The sequence below is a fragment of the Myotis daubentonii genome, chromosome 12, assembly GCF_963259705.1.
Source record: "Myotis daubentonii chromosome 12, mMyoDau2.1, whole genome shotgun sequence".
Classification (NCBI taxonomy): domain Eukaryota; kingdom Metazoa; phylum Chordata; class Mammalia; order Chiroptera; family Vespertilionidae; genus Myotis; species Myotis daubentonii.
In genome coordinates this window covers 55,382,690-55,408,291 of record NC_081851.1, presented here as the reverse complement: position 1 = coordinate 55,408,291, position 25,602 = coordinate 55,382,690, and the positions used below count along the sequence as shown (strand labels likewise).

The following is a 25,602-nucleotide window of genomic DNA, read 5'->3' as shown; positions in this document are numbered from 1 at the left end:
AAAGGGTAGCTCGTACGCCAATTACCATTTTTCTCTTTTATTAGTGTTGATTCTTGAAGTGTGATGAAAGTGCTAGGAGAAAGGTGAACTAGTGATGTGTGATGGAGACAGGAAGAATTAAGTTCCCCTCTTACGAAAAAGTTCAAATTAATTTTACATTCAAAGAACTGAAAAACGGTTCCTCCTTCTTCATGGTTGCACTCCTGGGTCTGTTACCTGGACCAGGAAGGGCTACTAAGACAAACAAACTGGAAGTTTGAGTTACAAAAATGCTCCCTGACATTTGTTAATCCACCAGATAAACATTTTTTGAGCACTTACTATTTGATTTCACTCGTTTCATCAGTTCTGACAATAATCCTGGAAAGTACAAATTCATATTATTCTAATATTATATATGAGGATCTGTAATGTTAAATAGCTTGTCTAACATGGGCCAGTAGTGAAGACAAGATAGGAATTCGTTTTCTGACCCTCAACTAGTGGAGTCTTCTAAAAATTTCTACACCATCAGACGATGCGGATTCAAGTCCTATCGCTACCTCTTTCTGGCTATTGGACTTTGGTGAATCACTTAGCTTTCTAATACCTTCATCTAGAAAATGGTGAAATAGGAGTATCTCACTAAACTACTGTGAGAATTAAATGATATAACATATATGAAAATGCTTTAGAAATTATTAAAGTATTTTTGCATATTACTATTTCATGCCATGCCCTGTGTGATATTAACGAAAATGTTTTATATTACATATTGATTATTTTTAGTCATATTTTTCTAGCAACTGAACTGTTATCTGGTTGTATGTTAGAAATTTTAGAAGGATATTTTTGTAGTCTACTGAAAGTTAGGTGGCATCAGAGAAATCTAACAGATTCTGGCTACAGATCTAACTTTCTCAATTACTGAAAAATAAGTTAATTATTGGCAAAATCCTACTCATTTAAAATTTTCATTTTGACCATGTAGTACATGAATATAGTTCAAATTCAAAAGATACCAAAGGGTAGTTAGTGGAATGTCTCCTTATCTTGTCTTCTAGCTTCTCAGATCCCCTCCCCAGTCAATGGATGCTATATTAGTTTTCTGTGTATTCTTCCAAAGGCATAAGGCATATTTATTCTATCCTTCAACTTTTTACATAAATGGTAGCATCATATACACATTTCTTCACCTTGCTCTTTTCCACTTAACAGCATTTTAATAAATAAAGACTTGATTGTTTTTTAACAACTGCATAGTATTCCATGGTATAGATTAAATTAAATGTGATCCATCTTATTAAAGAACATTTAGACTATTTTCAAAGCTGCAAGGAATAATCTATAGTCAATATTTTATAGATATGTCAATATATCTACACTAATAAAAGAGAAACATGCAAATTGGTCATCACTCTGCTACGCCCACCAGCCAATCAGGGTGAGTATGCAAATTAACCCAACAAAGATGGCGGTGGCCATGGAGCTGGAGCAAGCAGGAGGCTTGGGTTGCCCCTGGCGATGGAGGAAGCCAAGCTTCCCACCTGCCCTGGCCACTGCTGAAGGAGTGGCTGGGGGCCTGGGTCGCTGGGGGGCGTGGCTGGCCTGAAAACAGCCCTCAGCCCCTTACTCAGGCTGGCCAGGCACACCAGCGGGACCCCCCACCCTGAAGGGGGTATGGCCAGCCTGAAAATGGCCCTCAGCCCCTCACCCAGGCTGGCCACGCCCCTCCAGTGGGGACCCTCACCCCATGGGGGCATGGCCGGCCTGCAAACCACCACAGGCCCCTCGCCCAGGCCATCCCACACCCCAAGGCAACCCCCACCCTGATCCAGGACACACTTCAGAGCAAACCAGCCGGCCCCCACCCGTGCACCAGGCCTCTATACTAATAAAAGGGTAATATGCTAATTAGACTGGGAGACCTTCCAGGAGACCTTCTGGACAAAGCCATGGTGGCGGGGCCGAGGTAGAGGCGATTAGAGGCCAAGAGGGGAGGGCAGTTGTGGGTGATCAGGCCAGGATGGGATGGCAGTTGTGGGTGATCAGGCTGGTGGGGGAGGGGCTGTTGGGGGTGATCAGGCTGACGGGGGTGGAGGGGGCGCAGTTGGGGGTGAGCAGACCAGCAGGGGGGTCAGTTGGGGGCAAGCAGGCCACCAGTGGGGGTCAGTTGGGGGTGATCAGGACTGCGGGGGGGGGCAGTTTGGAGTGAGCAGGCCAGCAGGGGGGCAGTTGGGGGCAAGCACACTGGCACGGGGGGCAGTTAGGGGTGGGGTGATCAGTCTGGAGGGGGGGCATTTGGGGGCAAGCAGGCCAGCAGCGGGGGGCAGTTGGGGATGAGCAGGCCAGCAGGCAGAGTGGTTAGGGGCAATCAGGCAGGCAGGCAGGTGAGCAGTTAGGAGCCAGCAGTCCCGGATTGTGAAAGGGATGTCTGACTGCCGGTTTAGGCCCGATCCCTGTAAACCAGCAGTAGGACCTCCTTCCAGGGGTCCCAGATTGGAGAGGGTGCAGGCTGGGCTGAGGGACCCTCCCCACCCCCCTTCCCCGTACATGAATTTCGTGCACTGGGCCACTAGTCTATGATAATATCCTAGAAGTGGATTGCTGGGTCAAAGTTATAATGATTTACAAGAGGCAACCATTGCCACACCTACTTGCAAAAGCAAATTTCAAGGTTTTTCCCAAGGAAAAGTGCCACATTTATTACAATAATTAGGCATTTCTTAACATGTCTAACATGTCTAAAACTGTCCCTACCATTTTTATTAAGTTCCCACCTTTCTTTATGAGATTTTTTATTGCCCAAGTTTGCATAGTGCAGAGATTTTTAGGACTGCATATGTCATATTATAGCAGGAATCAGATGTCTCCCCCAAATACACTATTATCAGAAACAAAATTCAAAGCTGGATAAATCACCAAATAAAACCAATAAGGTTTAACCGGTTTCCACTGTTTAAATTTTTCAAACTAAAATGCTAAAAGAAATCAATGCCATTTGGGATATTGTGGTAACAATATGGGGAAAAGTTTTTAATACTTACACTTTTTTTTTCTAGAGGTGTTATGAACACTAGATGGTTCGGAAGGGGGAACAAACAGTATTCATTTCAAAAACAAAAAGTCAGTAATTTATGGAGCCTCGATACCCATCAGGCATCCTCTGCTCCAGGTGGGCTGTTCCCTCTCAAATCCCACAAAAATACCATGTTCATTTCAGTTTCTATGGTTTCATTCATTGCCTTAGCATGAGGTGTTTTTCCCTTTTCCCAGTCTCCCCAAACCTCATACTCCTAATCCAAGTCCTTCATAGATTATCCCTCCTCCAACTCATTCTTCAGTGGTCTCCCACCCCTCAGTTCCTACAGTACTTACTGTCTCATTTACACAATTCTAGCCTCACATTGTTTGCTCATTTCATTCTTGTCCCGTGAACAAGGGACAGGGAGAGAATCATGGCTGACACTTCAGAATCCACACACATGTACAAAAAAAAAAAAAAAAAGAATACACATAGAGCTTGCACCACATGGCACAGAGAAATAAGAGCTCAAGAATTTTTGCCACTGGGTGATAAACACGACAAAATTATGGACACCAAGGAACTTTCTATTTTTATTAATTTTGACTCAACCATTTCTTTTTTTCCCCCCAACCATTTCTGATACAAATCATCTCAATGCCTTTCAAGAAGCTAAAATTTTAATTTAGCTATGCTGAAAATATATATGGCTGCTGAGGAGGTAAAATCCTGTAAAACTTGCACTCAGGTGTCATATCACAAAAGAGGCTAAACAAGAAATGGCAATTATGACACTAAACATTTTGAGATTGTGGACTCCAATTCTACATTATAATACATAAGGAAGCAATTTTATCTGTCGAATTTTTATCACAGTGACAAATTATCCCTGAGGAGTGGTTTTCAAAGATTACCTCTGGTAGCAGAAACCCCTTTTCAAACGAAAGGCTAAGTGGAATTCTACCATATGGAAAAATGCAGAGCTGATCTTGCTAAAGCAGAGGGAGGAGCCTGTAGTTCTGCCAGCCTGGATCTCCCTTAAGTGCTTACAACTCCTTCCCTCTCTCCAGTCCCCAACTGCAGTGGGCCCTTAATGCATTTCCGAGAACAATACAAGCTGAGAAACACTCATGAAATAATCAGCTAGATGCCATGAATAGAAAAATACATTAATTTAAAATATTTTTCAAATCACTAAAATATAAAATTAAAACTTACCCGTTTCTACTGAAAACTCTTAGCCATGCTTTGAAGTTTGGTCCTAACAAACACAAACAAGGTACTGTAGTAAAAGTAGACAAGATCACTGCAAATAAAAATGTTTCCAACACCAGCCTAGGAAAAAGAAACTTCATTAATTTTTTAAAAAGTATTAAAGGAGCACATATGTACACATACATAATCTTTGTTACTTAGAAATAGATTTAATATAATAATATTTTCTTGCACTTTCCTTTGAAAGGTAACATGAGTCCTACCAAAATTATGACTATAAATAATGTAAGCTATAAATATCTGGCTTTAATTGTAGAGTTCAGAAGTATTAAAAACCCTATGATCCATTCTGTCCAAAGCAAGAAACCTCATTTCCAGATAATTAACTTTCTTCCTCAATAGTCTCTGGAACTTTCTCTGCAGTGGTTCAATTTTAGCTTATATCAGAGCCACTTAAAAAGCTGGATAAACTTAGAGATTAGAGGACCACACCTCTAGAATTTCTGACTGAGGCCTGAGAATTTGCATTTAAGTAAAATGCTGATGCTGGTATAGAATCACACTTTGCACACCATTGCTCTAGACATTCATTCTAATCTAAAATGGATTAGATAGAAATATCCATTTACCATTACAAAGGTCTTGTCCTCCCTTCTCTAGAAAAGAGTTATCTGTTAATTTAATATGTATATGTAACAAGCTATGTATAAATATATATAACTATGTACATAGCTACGTATTTGTGTATATACATAAATCACTCATTTCACCATGATCATTAATCACTGCTAAAGTTTCCCAAATTCTAATATAAGAAATATTCATGAATTTTCACTAATTTAAAATTTGTCAGTTTTGAAAAAGTATTGAGTTAAATTTTACCTTTAAACTATAAGCATTAACTTATTAAATATTTAAATACTGGAATCTATTGGCTTTTCTTAAGAAAACAAACTTTTTTTAAGCACTTCAGAATCACATTTACTAAGAACTGATATGCTAATACTACCTAAGTTATCCATTTCACTATTGGGTCACACACTTATTGGTATAGTATAGTTTCTCATCTACCTTCCACTCCCCACATGCAATTGTGTAATAGAAGGCTAGGTAATAAGAGCAGTTGATGAATTTAGTTATTCCTGTTAAGGAAGGGCAATGATGTCAGTATCCTTCCTTGATCCAATAATAAAACACACCACAGTCTCTTTCTAATCATCAACAGAATTAGCCCTTTGTTTAGCAAAAAAGTGTTTTAAAATATAATTGGCTTAAGGTAGAAATTTCAGACTTACTCTATTAATGGTGCTCCATATAGAACAAAAATTACATGAAAGACGAAACAAGACATAAGAAAGTAGAAACAGCATTTCAAAAATCTGGTTACCTTAAAAAAAAAAAAAGAGTAATTTAAAGACTGAAGAGAATGCCTAAAGGACAGTACATGTTTCCATTTTATTTACAAACATAACTTATTCCCATGTGTGAACAGTTGAATGTTCTTTGGATTTGGGTATCCTGAAGTCAGATGACATCTTATCCACAATCAGGTAGGTACACAGCCCTCAATAGAGCTCCCCCCGCCAATATTCTACCCACCCAACTAGCACTATAGTCAAAAAGCATTTCTGTTTCTATGGTATGTATTGAGCTATGCTGTTAACCAGTATCTATGAACTATTTACCAATAACAGACTGCTAGGATACAATACAAATAGCCCTTATTATTATGAAATAGTTGCTATATTATTCGCGAAGACACAATTAATGCCCAACAAGGCTCTATCAAGTGCTGTGTGCAGCCTTCCAGCAACTAACATTCTCTTTAGCCACTGTAAATAACTCAAGTGAGTACTGGAATAATGCTTTATTTTTCCATAAAAAAACAACAACCACTACCTCTATCTAAAAATCAGTTATCAAGAAATGAGCCTTACCTTGTATGATAATGAACTTCTTTTACTGGATGCATTTGGTTTCACCACTACATATAATACTAGATTGACGGCAGTTACAAAAACAGAACAGATGCACAACCACATCAAGTGAGTTTCCAATACTGAGAAGTTCTCCAAGAAGAATGATGGAATGAAGATGCTTAGGATAATTGAGAATATGCATAAAAGATGGGTATACAGTAGTCTCTTGATATCAGCATTTTTCATGGTGTTTCCTTGAGTGGCTATCTAATAAAAAACAAATTAAGAAGATCATATGCAATAATGACTTTTTCCATTGTTCTAAATGTTCCAACACCTAAGAATAATTATGAGCCAAAGTCAATTTTCTAAGTATTAGTTTCAGAATATAGGAAAATGCATATGCGTGTATGCACATGAAGACTAATATAGTAAACAGCTCTCATAGTTAAGAAGGACAAATTTTCTAATTTCTTAAATATGTGTGACTGGTTTCTGCAAAAGGGTCATGTGCTAAGACAGTGATTCCTTTTCCTTTTTTTTTTTTGGTGGCAAAATCAGAGGTGAGAACAAACTGCACGGAGTAATGATCTGCCCTGTTGGAAATATAACATATGCATTCTAGAAACTCCACGAATACACTTTGGCTAAATTGTTGGCATTTTTTACCATTATGGATCCTTGTCTAATATCATAGTAGTTCACATCTTCTAACAAATGCCCAGCGATACCAAGTGCACACTTGAATACTCAAACGGTGACTAGTGTAATCAAGAGTTCAAAAAACATTATGCTAAACTAAGGGATCCTAGCGCTCCAGAAATACCAAAATGACAATGTTAGTTACAGGTGTTAAATTCCAATAAAAAGTAGAACACAAATGGAAGGAGGAAAATAATTTACTCTATCTTTCTCTCTCTCTCTCTCTCTCTCTCACACACACACACACACACACACACACACATTTATGAATTACCTGGCAGAGAGCTTATACATAGCACAATTGTTAAATAAGGTCCTTATTAATTTAAAGTAATAGTCCCTATGTAACTCTGGTTATTTCAGTATATCTTATACACACACAGAAGAGGGGACGCCCGCTAGCACAAAAGGGCAAGCCCATGACTTACCCAACAACTCTCCATTAATTCGCACTATAATTCTCAAAGGTAAATATCTTAATGATAAGGAAATGGGCTAAAACAGGTTAGAGGACACTCGTAAGATCCCAAGCTTCCACGTGCTACGCCATTTCAAATAAAGACACACACCAGGGATCGGACGGAGAAGCGTATGAATGGCAAGAAGGGAGAAAGGAAAAACGTCTCAGAGGTCCAATCTCAGGGGCGGAAGCAGATCAGCAATGCACTGTCTCAACAGGCAGCCCTTCGCACACTTCCTTCTGGGCCATTCTCAGAATCCCAGCTGGCAAGAGAGGATTTGGATGTAACACCGGGAGCAATACCTCAACTCAAATGCTTCCTGAATCAATGATGAACGAAAGAATGAATGAATGAATGAATGAATGAACGAGGGGCCAAACAAAGGAGAGTGGGTCAAGTGTGAGGCCCTCTTGAGAGACCAGCCCTGTGTGGGGCCCTGAGAGCGAGCGTAGGCCACCCATCAGGCGCCCCTAGGCCACCCATCAGGCGCCCCTAGGCCACCCATCAGGCGCCCCTAGGGAGGCTACAGCCCTGGCGTCCGCGGTCACACCTGGCCCGGGTCCGCAGACATTGCGGGGGGAGAGAAGGCCGTTCTGAGAGCGGCTCCCGGAGCCTTCGCGGGAACCGCCTGGCCCCACCGTGAACGGGGTCGCTTAGGACTCAGACCAAATCTCGGCCGGCCAGAGTGCGGGCAGCGGGGCCGAGCTGAGGGACATAATCAAAAAGCACAGGTGTGGAGACCAGGGGAGACGGAGAGGCAGCCACGGCACGTCAGGCGGCGTCAGAGCAGCCCCTGGGTTACGCGGGAAGGGTGGCGCGGGCGGGCCGGGGGCACAGAGGCTCGCGGGCATCTGGGCAGTTGGCAGGGTTGCTTGCACCCCCCGGAGGCCCGCGTGCCGGACCGTTCGGCTGGGCTTACCTAACTCTCCCGCCCGCCGAAGGGAAGGGGCAGCTACCACCTCCCACCATCAGGTGCGACACTTCGCGCAGGCGCAGGCCTAGGGGGCGGAAACCCTAGGCCGCACAGCCAATCGCGGAAGTGGAGGGGCGGGCAAAGGAAGCAGTCCCGCCTTCCCTCTTAAATTTATTCCTCCCTTGGCTTTCCAGGTGTCGGAAAGGCCGGCGGAGGGCGGAGAGCCCGGAAGTGGGTTGTGGTAACCCGGAAGGGGTGTCCTTCCCTGGCGTGTATTGTTGTTTTCAAGCTGCTCCGGCTACTGCGACTAAGGGAACAGTTGCGGAAGGATGGTGTGCGAAAAATGTGAGTTAAGGGGTCGCTCTTGCGGGAGAAGGAAGGTAGGAGAATCTAACTGGAGTTCCCCGGGAACTTTGCCCCTTTTCTTTTGGTTCCGCCATTGATCTCTGGTTCTAGTCTCTGTCCTCCTGCCCTGACCTTTGATTATTCCTGCCTCACCCCAACGATCATATTGTCCTATATGTTTTGCCTTCCGGATGGTCTGTTTTTGTACCTCTTTGTCTATTTGCGTTGCTTCCTCTCAACCCAGAATATCATCCCATACAGCTTCTTGACGGACTCCCTCACCCCACAGACCCTCAAGGCTGGAATGAATTTACTTCAGATCTCACTCATATGTGGGATATAATGAACAACATAAACTCCTGAACAAAAATAGATCCAGACACTAAGAAACACTGAACAGACAGTCCAACCTCAGAGAGAAGGCAGGGGAGGGAGGGTGGGTAAGAGATCAACCAAAGGACTTGTATGCATGCATATTAGCATAACCAATGGACACGGACACTGGGGCGGTGGGGGCTGGTCCCGGGGGAGGGAGGAGAGAAGGAGGGGCGGGGGTCAATCGGGGGGGAAAGGAGACATAGGTAATACTTCAAACAATAAAAATAAGAAAGTAAGGAAGAAGGGAGCACTGACTTGAATACACGTTAACACAGTTAATTTTACAGGTGGTGATTCTACAGTGCATTAATTTTAATGCATTTTTCAAAATTTTGCATCAGAGGTAATCATGAAATGTGTAAATAATCTTCTCAAGTATCTTATCAAATTATTTTGTAGAATCACTTTCTGTGCTTTAAACTATGTGTACAAATATCAGTAGTTCAGATAGTCCTGGACATAGTTTTGATATTACTACTAGTAAATAACCATACCACTTTAAAAATTAAAAACATTTCTGACTATTCATTGTACCTGCTACTTTAGACAATTTAGTGAAAACATATCCATTTTAATTGTGGTGAATGCAATGTGTGAGTTCAGAGAAATGAGACGTCTTACTTTTTATATTACCTTGTCAACTAGAGGTAGGGCAATAAGGCATGATGGATTTAGATTTGAGGTATAAGAACTGGAATCTAACAGGAATCAGTTGTGGTCTGGAAGCAAAATTCAACAGTGACGGTGTTTCCCCTTTAGACAATAACCAACAACCATGGAAAGTACTGGGCACCTGGCACTTGACTGGAAGAGAAAGTTCGGTGGTCCTCAGAAAAACAGTGATGCAGTTTGGCATTCGGGCAAAGCTGCTTCTCCTCACTGATTTTGCCATGTCAAGGAAAACGTGGTGTCAGTGAGGGTGGGGACAGTCTCCTTGGTTGCCATTTTAGTTGATTTTTCCAAACTCTTGAGGTCTTTCAGACATTAAGCAATATTCTACACACAATCCCAGATACCCTATTTACCCAATACATTTTCTACACTATTCTGTTGGTTAAGGTTCTTTAGATTTTAATTAACAGAATCTAATTATAGCTCTTTAACTAAAAAGGATATTTGGATACTGGGGCATTTCACAGAAACCAAGAAGGAATGACATATCAGAAATTAAGACAATTCTAGGGCCCTCATGAATCTACTCCCTAGAGCACTGCCATTAACAGGGCCCACCTACCAACCTGTCCTGGTCCCTATATCTTCCATTTCAAATATTCAAATATTCTGGAGAAGCGTGTCTCATTTGCCTAGCTTTGGTTATAGGTTTTTCTCTAGACTATTCAGTGAATTTATTCAGGGAGAAGGTTGAGTATTGCAAAAATTATTACTAAGAGCTTATTCTTATGGAAAGAGTGGCCAGTTTCCAGTAGGTACGCCTTCCACAGACCTTGTAGCCTCTGATCTGAAGTCTCAAATGAGCCATTGTTTTCAGATAATATTATTAGGATTGCATCTGAGCCTAAGAAATTTAGAAACTCTTCTACCAAAGGGGTTATAAAGTCTTATTGGTATACCAACAGTAAGGCTAGGTTTTGAAAATAAAAGTAGTCTTGTTTTTACAAAAAGGGAACCAAATGTCACAGTAAAGTAAGGATTTAAAAATAAAAACTTATTTTCTCACTGTTATTAAAATATTCAACAAATACAAAAAAAAAGTCACTTCAACATTTGCCATATTTAAGCAAATAAAAATACCGATGCCCTGTTAAATTTGAATTTCAGGCAAACAACAACTAATTTTGAGTATAAGTATATTCCATGCAATATTTATGACTTAGTTCTGTTTGTTGCTCCTTAAACTACTGTGAGGAGTTCTTTGTCCCAAAGCACTTACTTATAGGACATCCTTTCCAAAAATAAGTATTTGTTGTGTATCTGAAATTTAAAGGTAACGGCATCCTGTATTTTATCTGACAACCGGAAGTCAGTATCCCACCCAATGACTTTGGTACTTTTTTTCAAGAATACCTACAGTATTGAGACAAGGTGGCAGGAGATTCTCACCACTTTCAAAGCAGTCTGTGTAGACTTCACTGGCTTTTAAAAGAGTCTTTCCTCCCTATAGTTGCCACCCAGTGATTCTAATGCCAACCTAGAAGATTTCTTATTTTTGACCTCACAAACTGTCTGTATGTTTAAAAATAACTGTCATATGCCCAAGTCTCTTTTTCCCCAAGCTAGACATATCTGACTCTTCTGTGACAGGGTTTCAAGTCCTCTTATGGCTAATTAACATAATCCATTTTGTTTATATACCCCCATTGCCACATACCCTCTCTATTACCTTTCCCACAGAGCTTTCCTGGATTTCCCTAGCCAGCTTGTTTCTTTCTCCATGGTATTTCTCCTAGTATATTACTCTCAAATTGTTTTAGCTCTCAATTATTATACTTTTTTTTAGCTTATATTTTAATTGAATGGTTAACTTTTTTTGTTGTTGTTTCTCTGAACCCTTTGAAAATCTGATGAAAGCTATAGACTCTTACCAGATTCTATAAATACAGAGAATATACCAAAGATGTGTGTACAATTTCATCTAATTCATGTTATCTCCTATGTCCACTGGTAAAATCCAAGTTAAGGACTACTGTTAGAGAAATCAGGAAACTCCTTGAAATTTAGAACTTTACCTAACGCATCAGGGTTTTTTTTTCTCTGTATTTTGTATAATGGTCTATACTTGGTATAAATGGCTTATAGATGTTTAGTAAATATTTATGGAATGAACAGATTTATCAGATTTGTTTACCTAGTTTGTTTAAAGTGTACAGAGAAAGCCTATTATAAGCCTACAAGACGCGGGTACACGAGATTCGTGCACTTGCGGTGGGGGGGGGGGGCGGGGGGGGGTCCTCAGCTGGGAGCCCGGCTTCTGGCTGAATGGTGCTCCCCCTGTGGGAGCGCACTGACCACCAGGGGGCAGCTCCTGCATTGAGCATCTGCCCCCTGGTGGTCAGTGCACGTCATAGCAACCAGTCGGTCCACCGTTCGGTCAGTTTGCATATTAGCCTTTTATTATATAGGATTATACTATAGATTTTACTAAGAGTCTGTTTTATATTGCCCATAGTTAATAGCTTAAGTCTGAGTTCACTGGCCCTGACCCCAGCATTAACAGGATCCTAATATAATATGTCTGTTGAGACCATTGTGAACTTTGGACAATATAATGTATTTCTTAGATAGTAAATACTAATTCCCTTTACTTTTACTATCTTGTTATAACAGGTGAAAAGAAACTTGGTACTGTTATCACTCCAGATACATGGAAAGATGGTGCAAGGAATACCACAGGTATTTTTCCTTTTAGAACACAGAAGTTGAATCCCATACTTTCTGTAAATAATGTTTTAACTTTTAGATTATTTGTAAAATGAAATGTTATATGTACAAAGTATTTCATTTATTAAACATTAAATTGTATATGGATCCCCCAACAATTTAATATCTTATATAGCTCTCTCAGTTACATTTTGGGGTTCCTAATTTGGTTGGCAGGCGACAGTAAAATTATTAAATGACTTTCAAGCAATAAGTATATCCTAGTAATTGATTTGATTCAGCTTAATTACAGTTGGTATCTAATCCCCACCATCTTCTTATCTGATTTTTTGTATTCTTAAACAAATCATTTAAATGTTTTCACCTTCTTACTCATTTTTTTGGTATAAGATAATTTATTACAAGCCTAGCCAATATCACCTTCCTAGTTAAAGTTCTGCTTTGAGTCTGAGAAATAAAATGATTGTGTTTTATCTAAATTTTTATTGTTTTCCTAATAAATAATTGTTTTCTATTAAGTAATGTCTTAAGAACCTGGCTAGTAAATGAGGATTTTTGAAAACTTTGATATAAACTAGTCTACTGGTAGGGGGTCAGAAAGGGAACTTTTTAATTGTTTAATGCAGTGGTTCTCAACCTTCCTTATGCTGCAACCCTTTAATACGCCGGGTACTCATATGTGGGCGTATCTGCATGTGGGCGGACCCGCCTGGAGATGGATAGAGGAGCAGTGTCTCGGGTCCTAAGACCATCGAACATATGTGTTTTCCGATGGTCTTAGGTGACCCCTGTGAAAGGGTCGTTCAACCCCCAAAGGGGTTGTGACCCACAGGTTGAGAACCACTGGTTTAATGGTATATGTATGTATTATTTGTGACATGTGTAGAAATAACTCATTGAAATACATGTATGTTTTGACATAGAAAGTGGTGGAAGAAAACTGAATGAAAATAAAGCTTTGACCTCAAAAAAAGCAAGGTAGGCATAAGAGCATCTATAGACAATCCTATATAATAAAGATGTAATATGCAAATAGTCGTTACGCCTTGATGCGTAACCACCCACCGTGTAACGACCAGATCACAGATCAGCAGGAGGGTGGGGCAGCAAGCTACAAGCGGGCTATGGAGAGCTACAGGAGGGGGCAGGGCAGCAAGCTGTGAGGAGGGGAGTGGGGAGGAAGGAGCTACAGGAGGGCAGCAGCGAGCTACTGGCGCACAGATTCGTGCACAGGGCCACTAGTAATATATAAAATTGCCACTTTTTAACGTCAAGCTTACTGAAGTGAATTTGGTGTACATCATTCTATTGTGATAAAGCAGGTAGTTCCTAGCATGCAAAACCAAGCTTTCTGTTATAACTAGGGGCCCGGTGCACGAAATTCGTGCACTGGGTGTGTGTGGGGGGGGGGGAGTGTCCCTCAGCCCAGCCTGCCCCCTCTCACATACTGGGAGCCCTCAGGCGTTGACCCCCATCACCCTCCAATCGCAGGATCGGCCCCTTGCCCAGGCCTGACTCCTCTGGCCTAGGCGTCCGGCCCGGGCAGCGGGGACTCGCAGCTGCAGCGGCCCCACGATCGTGGGCTTCGCTTTAGGCCCAGGCAAGGGGCCCCTAGCTCCTGGGACTGCCAGCTTCGACCGTGCCCAGCTCCCATCGCTGGCTCCACCCCACTTCCTGCTCTCACTGGCCAGGGCGGAAAAGGCGCCTGATTCTCTGATCATGGCTGGGGGGCAGGGCAAAGGCGGCCCCAGGGTCGCCTTTGCCCTGCCCCCCAGCTCTTAGCTCCCCCCTGGGTTTCCGATCACTGTCAGTGGCAGGGGGCTTCTTCCTGCTTTCTCTTTCGCCTCCCTGCATTGTGCCTACATATGCAAATTAACCGCCATCTTGTTGGCAGTTAACTGCCAATCTTAGTTGGCAGTTAATTTGCATATAGCCCTGATTAGCCAATGAAAAGGGTAGCTCGTACGCCAATTACCATTTTTCTCTTTTATTAGTGTTGATGTGCTGGTTTCTCCCTGTTCTTCCTCACTATATCAATATCTGAAGATATTAGTGCTATGGTAATTTTTTAATTTCATCTGAAAACATGACTTTCATGTTTTCTAGTTTTTAATTATCATGCAAATCACAGGTAACAGAGAAATGTGAAAAGACCACAAGTTCTGGAGTCAGACCACAATTTGAATCTAGACTCTGTCACTGTCTAGCTCTGTGACCTTACACAAGTTAAGCCAGTTGCTTAACTTTTCGGAACTTTACTTTTCACATGAGAATGGAGATAAAAATGTCCCCCACCTTAAAAACAATTCTTGACACCATGCTTTATAATATCCAGTCTTAAAAATCCCATGAACTCTCCCAGCTGCCACCCCATTTCCTGCTTCCCTTTACAGCAGAAGTTTTCAAAAATCTTATCTAGATACTTTCTCAGTGCCCTTAAGTTACAGTCTCCTTCAGCCATTCTAATCAGGCTTTTATCCCAACCACATCCCTGAAACTGTTCTTGTCAAGATCACATACGACCTTTAAACCGATGTCTACTTCTTTAATTTTACCTTACTTAATCTTTTAACAAGTCTTTATTTTGGAACCCTTTTTTCTTTTGGCCCTGGAACACCATACTCTTCTTTCCTCCCAACTCACTGGCTGTTTCTTATCAGTCAAGTGCCCCTGGACTCAATCTTAGACTTTTTTTTAATATATATAAATTTATAATTTCTCCTCATTGACTTTAGCCTAATAGCTTTAAGTTCAAACTATCTGTTAAGGACTCCCAAATGTATATCTCTAGTTCTGACTTCTCTGAGCTCCAAACATACATCCACCTGTCTACTTGATTTATCCAATTGGATGTCAAACAGGTAACCTCTTTTTCTTTCAGTTTTCTAATCATGGTTTTCTCATCATTGCACTTTGTCCAATCCAGTTGTGCAAACCTAAAAGCTAGAATTCCTCACTGGTTCCCTCCTTTTCCTCACTTCCCATACCCATCAGCTAGCAACATATAACCTGAGTCCACCTGCTTTTGTGCATCTCACTGTTATTCCATGTCCCAAACCACCATTATTTCTTTTTTTTTTTTCATTTCTTAAATCTTTATTTATTTATTTATTATTTTTATTTATTTATTTATTTATTTTTTCAGTTGATCAGCAGCCTAGCCAGGTTCTCTAGCCAGGATCTCCAGCCAAGTTCTGTCCCACCATTATTTCTTACTTGGATACCTTAATTCTCTATCTCTCTGCTTCCTCTCTATTTCCCTGTAAAGTCTTAGAGTAACCAGAACAGTCCTTTAAAAGGCATGTAACTTCTTTGCTGAAAACCTTCATTGGTTTTCTTTTACATTGAATAAAATCCAAGCCCACTACCATGTTCTTACAAGGTCCTCTCTGATCTGGCCCCTCCCACCTCTCTGACTTCCTGTTGTAGCAATCCCTACATCAGATAAGCCAAGCCCACTCCCACTGGAAGAGGTTTGTGCTTATTGCTCCCTTCTAGAGCTCACCCCTCAGAACTGGGGAGGGAACCAAGGTGTGTGCCCTTGACCAGGAATCAAACCCGCAACCCTTCAGTGTACAGGCCGACACTATAACCACTGAGCCACACAGGTCAGGGCTCCATAATATTAATATTAATATATATATGTATATATGTGTGTGTGTGTGTGTGTGTGTGTGTGTGTGTGTGTGTGTGTATACATATATATCAGACAAATAGATCAACAAATACATTGGCTATAAACTGGTTTGGGATTAAGTAAGCATACAGCTTGCATGGAAGGGGTAGAAGTGTGCAGGCATTTTATAGAGTAGCCAGAGCTGGTAGAGTTTGACAGAGGGAATTGAGAGCATGGATTAATCCCACTTGTTGTTCAAATGAGGTTATTTAAGAGTGTTTCTATGGAATTATACATTCTTCTTTCTTTAAAAAAATCTCTAGATTCGATCCATATGGGAAGAATAAGTTCTCCACTTGCAGAATTTGCAAAAGTTCTGTGCACCAACCGGGTTCTAATTACTGCCAGGGCTGTGCGTACAAAAAGGGTAAGTTTAATACTTTCTATTCATATCAAACTTATTTTATTTGGTATTGATTTGGATAATATAGAAAAAGGAGTTGCCTTTATAAATTCTATTGTAGTTAAATCCTTCTTATTTCTAAGGCAAAATAGAATTTGTTCATCATTAAAAATATGTATTGCCTTTTTCTGTTTTCTGATGCTATAAATTATGGTTTTAGCTTCAGAATTGACTTAAATTAACCAAACCACTGTTTTAGATATTTGTTGATATTATTATAGTTGGTATTGTGATTTGACTTTCACGTGTTTTCTTTTGTTTAGGCATCTGTGCAATGTGTGGGAAAAAGGTGTTGGATACCAAAAACTACAAGCAAACATCTGTCTAGATGTATTGATGAAGATTCTGTCTTTCTGTATGATTTTGCTTTCTGCTTTAAATTTTCAAGGCATATCATACATGTTCAAGTTACAAAATAACATGTTTTAAGACTATTAAGTTTAAACCAGGGAAGTTGATTCATTCTTTTGCTCTCTAGAAGTTCTGAATAGCAACAATGGAACTAATCTGCCTTACAAGCATCTTATTGAACTAGAATAAGAGGCAAATTTAACAACAACAAAATATTGTCCCAGTTCTGTAGCACTTTTTATTTAACAATATTCATATAATTCTTATTATCCTCTTCCTCTACCTTATACTTACATATATTGTGAAAGTGAAAAGGGGACTATTGATATTTTCTCAGAACTTGGCATTCAGATTTATAATTTCCCCCTCATTCCCTTGTTGGTTGCCTAGTTCTTAGAATCAGCAGTCCCTTAATTAATTGCAGCTTCACAGGGTATTTAATTATCTGAGACCACAATTGCTGAATGGTTCCTTGGAAATTAGCCAAGACCCAAATCAAACACAGGTTCTATTTATGATTTTAAAAAGTTTGTTCTTGAAGTCATAGTGCTAGTACCTTTTATATGAGAATAAGAACATAATGGGTACTCCATATATATCCAAATGAATACACTGGATTTCAGAAAATACATGTTACACACATAACCTGAAATTTACACTATTATGAAAGCCAGAAGAACAGTGTTCATTATGATGATATATAATAGAAATGAATCACTACTCTTTGGGAAAGTTTTTGAAGCAAAAATGAAACTTCTTTAACCTCCCCTCTCCCCCCCCCCCCCCAAAAAAAAAAAAATAAAACAAAGCAAACATTTTGATTCCCAATATATATATCTTCAAAGAAAGATTTTTTTTAATGCTACTTTCAGAGGTTTAGGACTTCTGCTTTGGAAATCTGCAGCCTGCTAGGGGAGACCAAAAAAGTATTCCCTATTGCAAAGTATAGTATGTGTAAATACTTATAACTATAAAATGTGTAGAATAGATAACATGATATACATAGTATAGATATTGCATTTTTATTTTTAAATTATTATGCAAAATAAAGTTTTAACTGTTTAAGTTTTAAAATAGTGTTTCTGGGATATGTTGTTATTAATATCTAGAAAAATCACAAGGATAATTTACAATATAATAAATAGCAATAGCTGTGAAGGCAGGAAGTATCTTGTCATGCTTTAATCAATTTGGGACTTTTAGTTAAAATCAACAAAAGGAACCCAGTTAGAGAGTGGCCCAGATACATTAAAAGTTGGGTTGGCCACCCTAACTGGTTTGGCTCAGTGGATAGAGCATCAGCCCTGAAGATTGAAGGATCAAGGGTTCGATTCCAATCAAGGGCACTATCTCAGTTGCAGGCTTAATTGCGCCTTGGTCCCAGTCCTGGCTTAGTTGGGGCTTGAGTGGGAGGCAACCAATCGATGTGTCTTTCTCACATCTCTTTCCGTCTCTCCCCCTTCCACTCTCTTTAAAAATCAATGGAAAAAATATATCCTCAGGTGAGGATTAACAAACAAACACAAAAGTTGGGTCAGCCAACTTTGGGAAAAGTACATTTCTCAGGTACTAACCGAGATCTGGACTTCCACAACTCACATTAAATATCAATAGAACATGTAGCCATCAAAATGATATAACAATTCTACATCCTATATATGCAGAACTTTGGGTATATACATAGAAAACATCTGGAAGCTATTAATACTGCCCTCCCCCCCCCCACCCCCTGTGGAGTGGAACTGAAGGTTGAGAAAAGAGAGACTTAACTCTTTATAGCCTCATGCCAACCACCTAATATTTTTAGCTCCAAGTTTCCTTAGCTGGGGAGTACTGATAATTTTAGTATCCTAGAAATATATATCTACATATACATATGTGTTTTTGTTTTAAGGATTTTAAATAGAAGAAATATATACATTGTTCTGCACTTTGACTTTTTAAAATGTTTCTCATATTTGCTTTATCATTTTCTCTCTATCTTTTGTTACATATTTTTTCCTTGGCCCATTTGAGAGTATATTGCAGATATCATACACTTTACCCTTCAATACTATATCTGTACTTCATAAGAACAAGCATACTAAGTACAGTGATGAAATTCAGGAACTTAGCATTGATAACAGTACCCTTGTCTACAGTCCCTCTTCCAGTTTCATCTGTTGTTCAATTGTTTGTTTGTTTATTATAGCTTCTAGTTCAGGATCATATGTTACTTTATCATGACTCTTTAGCCTCTTTTTTGTCTTTTGTAGTATTAATGTATTTGAAGAATATAAGACAGTTAAAGCATAGAACATCCTTCACTTTGGCCTTTCCCAATGTTTCTTTATGTTTAAATTAAGTTATGCAGTGTGGGTTGAAATACTATGAGTGATGTCACATCCAGTCTCACAGAACTGCTTTATTGGTAATGTTCACTCTGATCGCTTAGGACAGATGTGGCCAGTCACTGTGTAATGGTTGTTTTTCCTTTGCAATTAGTGGTTAATTTGTAAGGAGAAATTTTTGAGACCATGTTGATATTCTATTTCTCATCAAACCTGCCCCATCTAGATTAGCACCCTTTGATGATTCTTATCTGAAAAACATTTTTACTGTGATGTTTACAAAATTATAATTTTCTAACTACATCATTTTTTTGTGTATTAATTAGCTGTCATTCTATAAGGAAGAGTTTTCCCTTTATCGGTGTAGAATAAATGCTTTTTCCCCCTGGCTATTTGCATGTTAGCTACAGATGGATGCCTCTTTACCTCAAATACTTGTGTATTTCCTAAGAACAAGGATATTTTCTAACATAACCATAGCACAGTTATAAAAACCAGAAAATTAACATTAATGCAATAATATTTTCCATATTTCACTAGTTGTTCCACTAATGGGCTTCTTTTTTTTTTTTTTTTTTTTTTTTTTTTTTTTTTTTTTAACAAAGCTGGGCCAGGATCCAATCCAAGATAATACATTACATTTAGCAGCCATGTCTCTAGCCTCCTAGAACAGTTCTTCAGTCTGTCTTCCAAAAATGTCAAGCTCATTAAAATATAGGCCAGTTATTTTAGAATGTCCCTTAATCTTAGTTTTTTTTTTATGTTTCTTAAATGATTAGGTTGCATTTTGGGCAGGAATGTCCTAGAAATGATGTGTCCTTTTCAGTACATCATCATGGTGTCAACTGTCCCATTTCAAGGTATAATTTCATTCGTTTTAGGCGATGTTGGCTAGATTTCTCCACTATAAAGTTTCTTTTTCTTTTCTATTGAATTAAGCATTTTGTGGGGAGATACTTTGAGACTGTAAATATTCTATTTCTCAGCAAACTTTTACACCCTTATTTAGCATCCAGTAATGTTTCTTGGCTGAGTTAATTGTTACTCCAATTATTGCCAAATGGTGGTTTTTCCAATAATATCATTCCTTGTACACTTATTAGTTGGCATTCTATTGTAAGGAAAAGTTTTTTTTCTTTTTATCACTTATGTTAGCATGAACTCATGAATTCATATTTTATTCAGTCTGTTACATTTGTTTTGATGTCAAATTGTCCCAGCTTTGGCCAGTGGGAGACCTTTCAAGCTGGCTTTTGGGTCTTTTTGGCATGTTCTTACCATTTTTTGAGAAATTCCTTATTTTCCAGCATACATGTTCCAAGTTTATCTTACTGTTTTATTTTTTCTTTTCCTACTCAGCCCTAGAATCAGCCATTTCTCCAAAATTCCCTTTTCTTCTGGAGAATGGTGTTTAAAACCTAAGATCTGGGCCTGCTGGAATGTCATTGACTCTAGAAAGAGCAAGAAAACATATATATTAAAAATTACGAGTTTTATTGCTATCTCCAACTCCAATCCACTCCCACAGGGTTCTTTCTTGCCTTTCCCCTTCCACATTTGTATCTTCCACAGTAAGAACCGTAGCTCCCAACATCATCAATATAATTACTCATTTTTCATATTGGTCTTGTATTTTGTAATCAAATATAATTTTAAGTTTAAAAAAAATCTAGGTAAGCCCACATGCAAATGTCATTCATCAGTATGCTATTACAGAAAAAAAACGTGGAGACTTCTGTACATATGCTGCCTCCCAGATAAATTTGGCAAATGAACAAATGGCACTAAATACTTTTTTCAATTCATCTAACTTTTATTGGACCTCTTTGTTCTTATCCCTAGTCAGATTGCTGTCATTGGCTCTAAAAGTTTTGCTTATGAGCAAGAAATTGATAACCAACCCATCAAATTAAGGTAAAACTGTAAAAGAAAGATGTGACAATAAGAACACGGAAAATACAATGAAAGAACAGTGACTAAAGGAAGAGGCTGGTTCAAAAGCAACAATTCTAGAAAAAAAAATCTAAGAAGAAGACTAAGGTAGTACTAGGAAAATGGAAATGAAAGGAGAATTAGGAAGACCTGATGAAAAGACGATTTGACAGGATTTATTGACAATTTGGGGGGACTGAGAAGAAGGGGAGTTCAAGTAGGTCTCACTTAGATGTGGTAATAGTATATTTTTCCACCAGATGGCAGTGGTGTTCTGGGTTTTCCATCTTGCTAAAAGATTTACAGTTCAGCAACTTAAAGATCAAATATGCCCTCACTGGTTTGGCTCAGTTGGCTGCGGACTGAAGGGTCCAGGGTTCGATTCAGGTCAAGGACACGTGCCTGGGTTGCAGACTCAGTCCCCAGTGGGGAGCATGCAGGAGGCAGCCAATCAATGATTCTCTCTCATCACTGATGTTTCTACCTCTCCCTTCCTCTCTGAAATCAATAAAAATACATTTTAAAAAAAGATTAAATAGAAGGGGGAAATAGGGGACATCTGTAATAGTGGCAACAATAAAAAAAGAAAAGCTCAAATAGATGGACTTAAGTTTCCAACAACAATGAACAAGCTAGCCAACAGAGAAACTTAACCATACAACAATAATAATCCTGGAAAATATTTATTTACATTCATACATATGCATGTAAGTATACACAATTTATGTATGTATGTAATTTTTAAATCTATATATATATATATATAAAAGCCTAAGTGACCATTACAACCGGACAACCAGATGACCAGCTGGTAACTATGATGTGCACTGACCACCAGGGGGCAGTGTGCAGGAGCTGCCCCCTGGTGGTCAGTGCGCTTCCACAGCCAACCTCCCATGGCTGGCCAGCCCCAATCGGTCCTGATTGGGACTGGGTTGAGACAGTTCCAATTGGCCCCTATTGCAGGCCAGCCCAAGGGACCCAGCCGTGCACAAATTCGTGCACTGGGCCTCCAGTATGTATATAATTAAACTGGCAGGAAAGTAATGATGATCCTCAGAAGCCAGAAACAGGGAAAGTGCAATTTCAAAGGGTAAACTAACACCAAAGTCAGTGCTTGCCTTCAGGAATATCTGCCAATCCCCCAAGGTCTGAAGCCGTATTTTAAAGGGCACCACACACATGGAAGACAAAACCATGGGCTGGGGCAAGGTGGAAAGGTTAGGTTATTAACAGATCATCTATGGTTGCTTTTGTGTATAATGGCAGAGTTGCAAAACCTGAAATATTTACTACCTGGACCTTTCAGAAAAGGTTTGCTAACCCATGTTCTAAATAGTTCTAGAAATGGTCAGCATTTTTGGAAAAATCTTGGATTGATACGGAAGGTTAGTGGCTGCACAGTAGTAGTACATTGTTTTCCCAGGCTATTTTTATTGTTTCTTAATTCCTTAATCACTTAATGGACTCAATTTAGGACAAGGAGTCACGCAGACATCTCTAAAGATTATCTTTCTGGCACAGGCTAAAGCATATATTATTCTACATTGATAACTAAACTATTAAGTAATTTGATCTAGATTATTGTTTAGTGTAACCCAAATGCCTTTAGTTTGTTCTGGATATTTACCCAAGGATTATACCTTCTTACTACGTTCACTCAGGAGTAATATAATGTAACTAATATCTTCTGGGATATGGAATGTTTGGATCTTTCTCCAAATACACCTCTGATTTGTTTCCATGACATGGAGTTGACCTTTCGGCAATATGGTTGAGGTACCCCAAACAGGACATTAATTTTCACTCTTCACAGCAGGAGAAATATAATCCTACTTCATGACTTAGTGAGCCAAAGAGCCTCCTAACTTCTCACACTATTTTTTAAATAAAATAAATGTTAATTTGTTTTTTTGTTGTTGATCATTTGCAAAAATTTGTATTTTCAAGGAGCTCACACCATACTCAGGTGAGCGTACTCGGCTAAGGCAGCCCATTTGGAGCCTTAGCCAAGAGTTTAATAGTAAAAATGCATTGCTTGCAAAAGCTCTAATTCAGCACTCTGGTGTGTCCTGTGTAGTTTTGCCAGCAAACTCTTCTTTGCCTGAAATACAGAATCTTTTAAGTTATATGTCACTCTCTCTCCAAGAAGCGAGTGGGGGAGACGTTGTGGCTTTTGCATTGTGTGTTCCTCCCCTAGACTCCCGATTGAAATAGCACAAGTTTAGAAACATGGAAGTAGAAACTTCTTGCCTGGACATGCAGCATTTAGCTTTTTGAGAAAAGTGTGTGCTCATAATTACCAAATTTGAAATGTATAAGCATCATTGCTACTAGAAATTTGAGGTTGGTTTAGAGCCAGATCAGCTGCTCCCTGTTCCCTCTCCCTCTTAAGAGGTATCCAGCCTGTCTGGCTGCTCAGAGCCATCATGTCCCATAGTCCTGGTGTTTCTTATCTCAGTGCCATCTGTTCCTTCTTGCCCTACCCAGGCAGCCTTTTCTGACACCTCAAGGCTTAGTGAGGTGTTCTGCCTCTGTCCCAGGGAAACCTGCATTTTCCCATCATTGAGATCATTCCTTCACCTGTCTTTGCATGGGCTCCTCCCTCCTCCAACTGAACTATAAGATCCTTAAGTCCAGAGATCATGCCTTTTTGTTGTTGTTAATCCTCATCTGAGGATATTTTTCCATTGATTTTTAGAGAGAGAAGAGTGGGGGGGGGGGGAGACAGAAAGAGAAACATCGATGTGAGAGAGACTCATTTGGATGCCTCCCTCACGGGCCCTGATTGGGGCCGGGGAACCAGCCTGCAACCGAAGTGCATGCCCATGACTAAGAAGTGAACCCACTACCTTTCAGTCTGCGAGGCTGGTGTTCTATCCACTGAGCCAAACTGGCTAGGGCCCATGCCTTCATGCCATTTTTTTGTTCAACAGACTCTAAAAGTTCATCAAGACCAGTTCCCCAGTATATAGCCCCACATGGAAATTCAATTATTTTGAATGAAAGAATAAGTGAATGAATGAAGGGACTTTAGATCTTGGGGGGAGTAGGGGCAGGAACTTTGGATGTAGAGGCAACTGCCTTTAGAACAGCCCCAAGGACAGGGAAGTTGCAGAGGACCTGCATGAGAGGAAAGCCTCAATGTGGTGCCTGGCAGTGTACAGCTGCCTCCTCTTCTTATCCCACCTTCCCTCTCCCCACACCCCAGTCTGACTTGCCCAAGAGCCTCTGTATAACACGGTAGGAGCCTTCATCGCTCACCCAATCCTTAGAAAAGATACCTCTATTTCAGTGTTGTGTATGAAAGTCACTTAGCTCCAGAGGCTACACAGCAGGAAATGTTGAGAGCATGTAGGAAAACTGTACCAGTCCTGGGGGTCTTATTTTAATGATTCTATAAAAGTTCAATTTTTGCTCAGTGTCTCATTTCATTTGGGACTGACTTCCTCTTTTGCAGTCATGAAATCTATATTAATTTGTTTATGTGGCAGAATAATATCAACCCGATTCCTTTCCCATGTTTACCCCTCCTCCTTCCTTCACCTCATTCAGGCACTAGCCTATTTTGTGCTTCTTATCTCAGAGGAAGGATATGATAGCAAAAGACAGAGGAATAGAGTGTCTTCCTGGTTTTTTGTTTTAGAAGCTGCCCTTAGGAGAAAGAAGAAAGAATAGGGGGGAGAGAGGGAGGAGGAAGGGAAAAAATCAACAGCATAGACAAAAGGTATGGAAGAAAAGATAATTAGAGTAGAAAGAGTTCCCTACTCCTGGGGAATGAAGTAAATTCCTGGGAAAATACCAAGGGCAGAGATGTCGCCAGGTCCTGTGGCTAACCCTGGGAAGGTGGCACAATCCAAGACGTTTTGGTGGGGCCTAGGAATAGAGAAGACATGTTTCCGCAGCCTCAGGAGAGCCCCAGGAAGATTACAAGACCTCAGAGAAGAAATGGGGGCCCGGTAGGTCACCACTGGCCTTAAAAGGCTTGCAAAGCTTTCCCTGCCCCAGTGAGACACAGAAGCATGTCTCCTTGTGCCCAAGAGGCCGCTGGAGAAATGAAGGGTGCTCCATTTGCTGAAGGAGTCGGACAAACAGGGTGAAGGACGGGTCAATAAATACCAGTGTGGAAGGGTGCCCTTGAGGACCCGTTCCTCACTCCACCTCCTCCCCTCCCCCTACTGCATATCTTGGCACCTCATTAGCCCCTCCCAGAAACTAGACACAATCTTAGGGAAAGGGGAGGCTGAAATCAAGTTCACTGAGATCAAGTTTCTGATAATGCAAAGAAATGGACGCTTGAAATAAAATTCAGGTTGTGTTTATGTACATTTGTGAACTAAGGGATATATCTACTCCTTGCTTGTAGTTTATATCCTAGGATGACATTTCCCATAGAGGAGCAGTGCTCAGAACTAGCCACTTACGTGTCTTTCTAACTAGTTTTAAGTTTCTAGAAACCAAATGGTGATATACTATCCAATATATGCCATGAAAGTGGGGCCAATAACTGGGGAAAAAGTTCTCTCCTGATGGAAGGTGTCCATATCCCTGAGATGAGGATGAAGTCAAATGATGACAAGTGTGAACACTGCCTTTGGACATCAAACAAATGTTTTTCTTAAACTCAAGCATCA

General features: G+C 40.0%; 2 protein-coding genes across 5 annotated transcripts in view; one reads left to right on the top strand and one right to left on the bottom strand.

Annotated features, from left to right (window-relative positions):
* The window catches only part of PIGF (phosphatidylinositol glycan anchor biosynthesis class F), an 81,007-nt gene that overhangs the window by 17,255 nt on the left and 38,150 nt on the right, over positions 1-25,602 (bottom strand). The window contains exons 1-4 of one of the 4 annotated variants that reach the window (XM_059659927.1): positions 8,221-8,372; positions 6,157-6,405; positions 5,515-5,606; positions 4,223-4,339 (exon numbers count right to left, since the gene is read on the bottom strand). In XM_059659927.1, the coding sequence (XP_059515910.1) occupies positions 4,223-4,339; positions 5,515-5,606; positions 6,157-6,384 (437 nt within the window). In that variant the 5' untranslated portion in view covers positions 6,385-6,405; positions 8,221-8,372. Of the gene's footprint in view, positions 1-4,222; positions 4,340-5,514; positions 5,607-6,156; positions 6,406-7,603; positions 7,776-8,220; positions 8,373-25,602 lie in introns of those variants that run through there. The other 3 variants (XM_059659930.1, XM_059659929.1, XM_059659928.1) reach the window with 3 other exon arrangements.
* Positions 8,409-17,481, top strand: CRIPT (CXXC repeat containing interactor of PDZ3 domain). Its single transcript, XM_059659933.1, has 5 exons — positions 8,409-8,559; positions 12,223-12,288; positions 13,200-13,254; positions 16,216-16,319; positions 16,619-17,481. Exons 1-5 carry the CDS (start codon positions 8,544-8,546, stop codon positions 16,681-16,683), a joined length of 306 nt encoding a protein of 101 aa, XP_059515916.1. The 5' UTR covers positions 8,409-8,543; the 3' UTR covers positions 16,684-17,481.

Bases quoted from the DNA above. Each gene is read 5' to 3' on its own strand.
- CRIPT (XM_059659933.1), top strand. The intron at 12,289-13,199 runs GTATTTTTCCTT...GTTTTGACATAG, and splicing joins TGGTGCAAGGAATACCACAG to AAAGTGGTGGAAGAAAACTG. The intron at 16,320-16,618 runs GTAAGTTTAATA...TCTTTTGTTTAG, and splicing joins GGGCTGTGCGTACAAAAAGG to GCATCTGTGCAATGTGTGGG.